The 7,219-nt window shown below is 34.2% G+C and overlaps 1 protein-coding gene across 1 annotated transcript; it reads left to right on the plus strand.

Annotated features, from left to right (window-relative positions):
* Positions 1–2,301: 2,301 nt before the first annotated feature.
* LOC142547454 (putative xyloglucan glycosyltransferase 12) lies at positions 2,302–6,667 on the plus strand. Its single transcript, XM_075655760.1, has 5 exons — positions 2,302–3,889; positions 4,036–4,344; positions 4,778–5,068; positions 5,310–5,423; positions 5,524–6,667. Exons 1-5 carry the CDS (start codon positions 3,134–3,136, stop codon positions 6,145–6,147), a joined length of 2,094 nt encoding a protein of 697 aa, XP_075511875.1. The 5' UTR covers positions 2,302–3,133; the 3' UTR covers positions 6,148–6,667.
* Positions 6,668–7,219: the final 552 nt, after the last annotated feature.

The following is a 7,219-nucleotide window of genomic DNA, read 5'->3' on the forward strand; positions in this document are numbered from 1 at the left end:
AAGTCAATTTTACATGTTCTAAATATGTTGATTATCTTATTGTGCTACAACTACAGGGGTGTATCGGCTATGTTTCATTCGAATGTTTTTTCTTCCTATGTTGTATGCCTTGCAAGAAACTATATATGATGTTTATAAATAATTTACCAAGACACGTAGATCCCTTAATATGTAAATAACCCTGTAAATTAAAAAGTAGATCGAATATGCAATTTAATAATTTCAATTTATTTTCATACAACTTTTTCACAATTTCACCTATCATGTTGGCATATCAAAATTTCAAAGAGAAGGTATCTTCTGAGACAGTCTCACGAATATTTATATGTGAGACAGATCAATCTTACCGATATTTACAATAAAAAATAATACTCTTAGCATAAAAATTAATATTTTTTCATTGATGACCCAAATAAGATATTCGTCTCACAAAATAAGACCCGTAAAACCGTCTCACACAAGTCTTTGCCAATTTCATAAGTAACTTTCACCCGTATATAATTGCCTGAGGTTGGTTTCTTTTTTTAAAAAAATAATTAACAAGTTTTACATATAAATGATATTTTAATATTGTAATTTAATAAACACATGTAATATATAATATTTATTGATTTCGTCACACAAGTAATATGTGTGATTGGTTTACTAGTATATATAAAGTTTTGATATATTGCATACCTACCGTAAATATAGATAGAAAAATTGCGTATACAATGAGTGTCACCTTATTGATAATTACATAAATATTCAAGATATATATATATATATATATAGATGAAGTGGCATGTTTTGGTATCTTTGATGTGGCAATGTTTTGGTTTTTACGTTATATTTGCCTTAGCGCAAATTATGCCGATATCTAGTCAAAGTAAACAAACGATTAGCCGTTTTGGAAACATCCTAGATTCTAAATCGCTTTGCAATTAACGCCTCCACCTTTTACCAAGACGAAACTTGGTCGTTGAATTGACATTATATATATGTTTAATCGTAAAAAGTGAGACGAAAATATAAATTTTTTTTTATAAATACTAATACCCCTCAATATGCCAGGAATGTATATTAATTTTAATATAAAATATAATTATGAATATATTAAAATTTTTTATAAAGTAATTGTGTTGGAATAATTTTTTCAGAAAATATATTAATTTGGTTTTATTTCATTATATTTATTTTTTATAAACATAAAAATATTATGAAAATAATTTCCTTGGGGAAATTGATACGTTTTAAAGACTAAAAAGTATTTTTTTAATGGTTGTTACAAATCATAATTGAAAATATAGTATATATGATATTTTAATTTTGGAAATAATTAGGTAACCTAAATTTATCAAAATTTTATAATATCAGTATTTCAACACATACCGAATAAAATATAAATTTATCATAAAAACTCTAATGAGACCGTTCACAGATCAATTCTGTAAAAAAATATCTTATATGACTCGATCCATGAAAAAATATTAATTTTTATGTAAATAATATAATTTTTCACTTTAGACATAAACCAGATCCACTCGTGTCACAATATTTATGTATGTTACTTCATATATATTTTTACCAATCAACCTAAACTAAAGAAAAATTATTACTTAAAACCGTATATATTGTAAATAAAATAAAATAAAAATATAAATATATACTTTAATTCATGTATATTTTTGAGATTTTTATCATTATCCAATTAGATAGAACAAATACATATAATATTTTCCAGCCATTTTTTATTTCCCCCTCCTGCATGCAGATTAAGCAGCTAGTTTGCATGATCCTCAGATGCACCAAATCTCTGCAAAAATATTAATTAAAGAAAAAATATTAATTAAAGAAATTTGGAAATCATTTCTTGAGGGGTCAAAGGTTAGTGAATGCCACCATTTATTTTGCAATTTATGCTCATTTATTTTCACTAAATTCAGTATATTGATGAATTCATACGCGTAAAGGGTTAATTTACAATGGTAAAGGAAATTGAAGTTTCCATCTTCCCGTATTAATTATTTATTGATTGCATCACGGAAATTCAGTCAATCATGCGATCTTTTTGCCCATTTTTTGTATTACGACTACGAAATATTAAATCGGCACTCTTGAAATATTTTTTTTGTTATTATTTTCAAATTTGAGGGAGGATTATCTGCCGTATTCGATTAAAACATGCAGCTGTAATGGGAAGATTATTGTACTACAAAAAGCCTATTGCCCACTTCTTCTTGTCGGGATTTTTATATTTCTTCTGTTTTTTGTTTTCTTAATTATAAGTTCTTTCTGTAGATTACACGATTTCTGATTTGTTGTCGTTTCCAAAGGGTGAGTGAATTATTCAAATTAATGTTGTTTTCTTTCGTATTTTCTTGTTTCTTGCAGGTGAAAACTTAAAAAGAGAGATTTTCTTGCTAAAGCGATTTTAGTTTCTTGTTTTTTTTTTTGGAAAACGAACGGTGGGCTGGTGGTGATTTTGACACAGAACGTGCTTCAGTCCTATTTCTGTGTTCATAATTTGTGTTTTTCAAAAACAAAATTCAAATTTTGAATCCAAATCAAATACGTGAAAAAGAATTTTTAATTTCTTTTTACCGCTGTGAAACGTGAAGAATCCCTTTAAATTGGTAATGCTTCGGCCATTAATGTACAGTGTTCCGATTGAACTACACTGCGCCCCCCCACACCCTGTCCTTTTCAGTTCTTTAATCTTGCAAGCTTTAAATGAAACTTAATATTCTCTCGATTTTATATTTTTCACCTCAGAAAATGAGAATTTAATATGTTGTAGTAATTTTTGCTTGAGCTTTGGAATTTCAGTTCCCTTATAATCTCCATACGAGTGTCTCCTTAAATTTGAGACGCATAAGCTTCTTCCATCTTCACCTTCCGTGTGCTCCGAATCTAGGTGTCATCTGAAATGAAGCTTTTGTAGCATTTTTGTGGCCTTTTCTCTTTGTATTCTGGTGTTGCTTGTTCAAGAAAAAAAGTTTCCAATTCCTTGATTCTCCAGCATTTCATGAAAACTATTCGAAATTTAAGTTTGAGGGGCATTTCTTGATCACGTTAAATAAGTGTAAAAGATACTGATTATATCTGCACTTTTGGCACATTTCAAGAAAACAAAGCAAACTATTGTGGTATAATGGCACCATCTTTGTATTGGTGGGAGAAGGAAACTCACGGGGGCACCCCTGTGGTAGTAAAAATGGAGCATCCAAACAATTGGTCAATGGTGGAGCTAGAATCCCCCTCGGAAGAAGATTTCATGTACCCGAACGGTGCTGTTTCAAAGGGCGGCCGCAACAAGAACGCCAAGCAGCTCACCTGGGTTCTTCTTCTAAAGGCCCACAAAGCAGCCGGCTGCCTCGCATCAATCGGCGCCGCATTCTTCTCCCTCGTCTCCATCGTCCGCCGGCGCGTCTCTGCCGGAAGGACTGACTCCACCGACACCTCGGAGGCCGAGAACCCCGCTGTCAAATCTAGATTCTATACTTTTATCAAAGTATTCCTTGCGCTATCTTTAATCATGCTTGGTTTTGAAATGTCTGCATATTTCAATGGGTGGCATTTCGGGGCTCCAGATCTTCAATTGCAGTATCTGTATACTTTAGCCGATCCTCAAAAAGTAAAGGGTGTGTTTGATTCAGTTTACTACAGTTGGGTTTTGATCAGGGTTGAGTATCTTGCTCCACCGCTCCAGTTCTTGATCAATATCTGTATATTGCTCTTCCTTGTACAAAGCGTGGATAGGCTAATTCTTTGTTTGGGTTGCTTCTGGATCAAATTAAAGGATCTCAAACCAATTGCCAAACAAGGCCTTGCAGATCTTGAGTCTGGAGATGGAGATGGTTACTTCCCAATGGTCTTAGTTCAGATCCCAATGTGCAATGAAAAAGAGGTACCACTCTCAAATACATTTCTTGTTTCTCAAAAGTTTGAAAGTAAACTTGCGAATAATGGTCGAAACAGAGCAATGAACTGTTCTATTCTGGTTTCCTGATTGGTTTGAAAGAGTAAATCTTGTTAGTTTTTTACTTGTGACAGGTATACCAACAATCTATTGCTGCTGTGTGTAGTTTGGACTGGCCTAAAGGGAGATTATTAATTCAAATTTTGGATGATTCGGATGATCCAACGACTCAGTTGTTGATTAAAGACGAGGTTCATAAATGGCAGCAGAACGGTGCCAATATTATATACAGACATAGGGTTATTAGGGATGGATACAAAGCTGGCAATCTGAAGTCTGCCATGGGTTGTAGCTATGTTAAGGACTATGAATTTGTTGCTATTTTCGATGCCGATTTTCAGCCTACTCCGGATTTTCTTCGAAGAACTGTGCCTCATTTTAAGGTATTCATCTCTAAGTTTGAGTCATGACTTAGGAATGAGTACTTCAACTGGAATATTAAATCTGTTATCTTGAATTTCGATATTTTCCATTGACAGAACCTGTTGTACTTCATAACTTCGTTACTATGTGTGTTATTTTGGTTATTGTTAATGCATCACGGCGAGTGGTGAAGCAAGAGGAATGGCAGTGGCGGTGTCTTCCTTCTGAAGTATAAACGCAAATATTATTTTGACCCCTAAAAATTTCAAATTTTCTCAGCCAACTTTTGATTCCGCCCAGTGGGAGAACCAAGACCTCAGAGCTGACGGCCGTCTCCACTAGTTCTTACTTGCATTGTGGCCATATGCATAAATTTTAGCATTTATATGTGTAAAGTTTTAATTTTTCTAATATACAAGGAAATAAAAGAAGTGCCTTGGTTTCAAATTGTAGGACAACGAGGAACTGGGATTGGTTCAAGCGAGATGGTCATTCGTGAACAAGGATGAAAATCTACTGACAAGGTTGCAGCTCATTAATTTAGCTTTTCATTTTGAAGTGGAGCAGCAAGTCAATGGGCTTTTTCTAAACTTTTTTGGGTTCAATGGCACGGCGGGTGTGTGGAGGATCAAGGCATTGGAAGAATCAGGCGGATGGTTGGAGAGGACCACAGTCGAGGACATGGATATTGCCGTTCGAGCCCATCTTCATGGTTGGAAATTCATTTTCCTCAATGATGTTGAGGTAATTAAAATACGCCACTAAGATATTGCGTTTTGATGGAAACAATATGCTATAGATTTTGCATAATTTGCTTTTGAGTTTTGAAAGTGTGGTGTTAACGTGTAATGGATTGTGTTGTTTAGAGATGTTAGGTGAAAGTTGCCATTTTGAAATGCGTGGTGAAACCTTTTGATCAAAATCTAAACTAGATTTAATGGCATTACTCTGTTTGAGTTGCTAATGACAAATTTGAAATTTTCAGTGCCAATGTGAGCTACCAGAATCTTACGAAGCATACAGGAAGCAACAACATAGGTGGCATTCGGGGCCAATGCAGTTGTTCCGTCTCTGTTTGCCAGCCATTATTCAATCAAAGGTTTGTGCTAAAACTATGCGCTGTGTTGAGCATTTAATTTTTTTGCTCATTGCACCACAGTTGATCTTGTTTGCTCTCAAAATTCGCCGTATATTTGCAGATCAGCATTTGGAAAAAAGCGAACATTATATTTCTCTTCTTCCTGCTACGAAAACTTATACTCCCATTTTACTCTTTTACGCTTTTTTGCATCATTCTTCCGATGACCATGTTTATCCCAGAGGCAACACTTCCATCCTGGGTTGTTTGTTACATTCCGGCTGCCATGTCGTTTCTCAATATTCTACCTGCACCAAAATCATTCCCCTTCATTGTACCTTACTTACTATTCGAGAACACAATGTCAGTAACCAAGTTCAATGCCATGATCTCTGGTCTTTTTCAACTTGGAAGTGCATACGAGTGGGTTGTCACCAAGAAATCCGGCCGTTCATCGGAGGGTGATCTCATATCCATGGTTGAAAAAGAACCGAAGCCTCAGAGAGGCAGCTCGGAGTCAAATTTAGAAGAAATGCGATTGGGAAAACAGCAAGAAAAGAAGAAGGATTCTCGTAAAAAGAAGCATAATCGGATATATACTAAGGAGTTGGCTCTAGCTTTCCTTCTATTGACAGCTTCAGCAAGAAGTCTATTATCTGCTCAAGGTATCCATTTTTATTTCTTGCTCTTTCAAGGCGTATCGTTTTTGCTCGTTGGGCTAGATTTGATCGGCGAACAATTGTAGTTCTACAAAGTTATATGGCTTCATATTCATACCAAACGTGTAAATCGCATGCATACTGAAGTCTACATATGGGAATGGGGAAACATGGACCTCTAAGGATCAAGAAACACTGTCCCTTTTTTCTCTTCGTAAATAAAAGGCGGGGGGATGATCGATAACCTACGGGGCACATCATTTGTGAGTTGAAAACACACCGCTAATGGCATTGCCTTGGACACGATATGTCTCGGAATCAAAGGAACCAGAAGGGAATTGTGATGTTCATCGTCATGGAATATTTCCTTTTTCTTGTTTTATAATGTTGGGTTCTTTATTTTATTAGATTTTTTGGATTCTTTAGTTTTTTTTGGTGGTGATATAATATTTTTTTGTAAGAAGAATTTGTTGAAAATCAGACCACTTAGTTATTTCATTGTTGAAGGGGTAATAATATGATTGATGTTCGTCACTTATTGATTGAGCCTTTGTAAATGACATATTTATTATGTTTTATTTATTGAAATACAATATTTATTTCTCAGTTTGGTATGAATTGCACGTTATATGTTTCCGTGGGAGATAAAATTTTTCCTTTATTGCAACGTACATTAGTGATTAATCCAGTTGAAATAATATATGTGCGCATATTGATTGATCCCCCTATGTCTTGCTTGTTCTTCGACAAGTGTGCTTCACCATCTCAAACTCAAGTTTTAACATTTTAAGTTTTGAACAAGAAATCTAATATATGTATAGATGTACAACACGTCACTTCAACGATATTCACATAGATGCTCATAATGGATGTTCACCGTACCAAAACTGTATATAATATCTCTTCGTAACGATATCAAACTCGAGTTTTAATCTTTTAAGTTTTGAACAAGAACTACAATAAATGTATGCATGGATGTACATGACGTCACTTCAACACCATATCATAACTTTATATAATATCATGTTGGAAGTGTGTATTGTAATGTTAATCTTTTAAGGCAACGACTATTTCGGCCATGTTGTAGGGGAATCCGATGGCATTGATGAATGGGACAGTCTTCAAATAAATATGTTTGGCTGTAACAATAATTTAGGA

This window comes from Primulina tabacum, chromosome 5 (assembly GCF_025594145.1).
Source record: "Primulina tabacum isolate GXHZ01 chromosome 5, ASM2559414v2, whole genome shotgun sequence".
Classification (NCBI taxonomy): domain Eukaryota; kingdom Viridiplantae; phylum Streptophyta; class Magnoliopsida; order Lamiales; family Gesneriaceae; genus Primulina; species Primulina tabacum.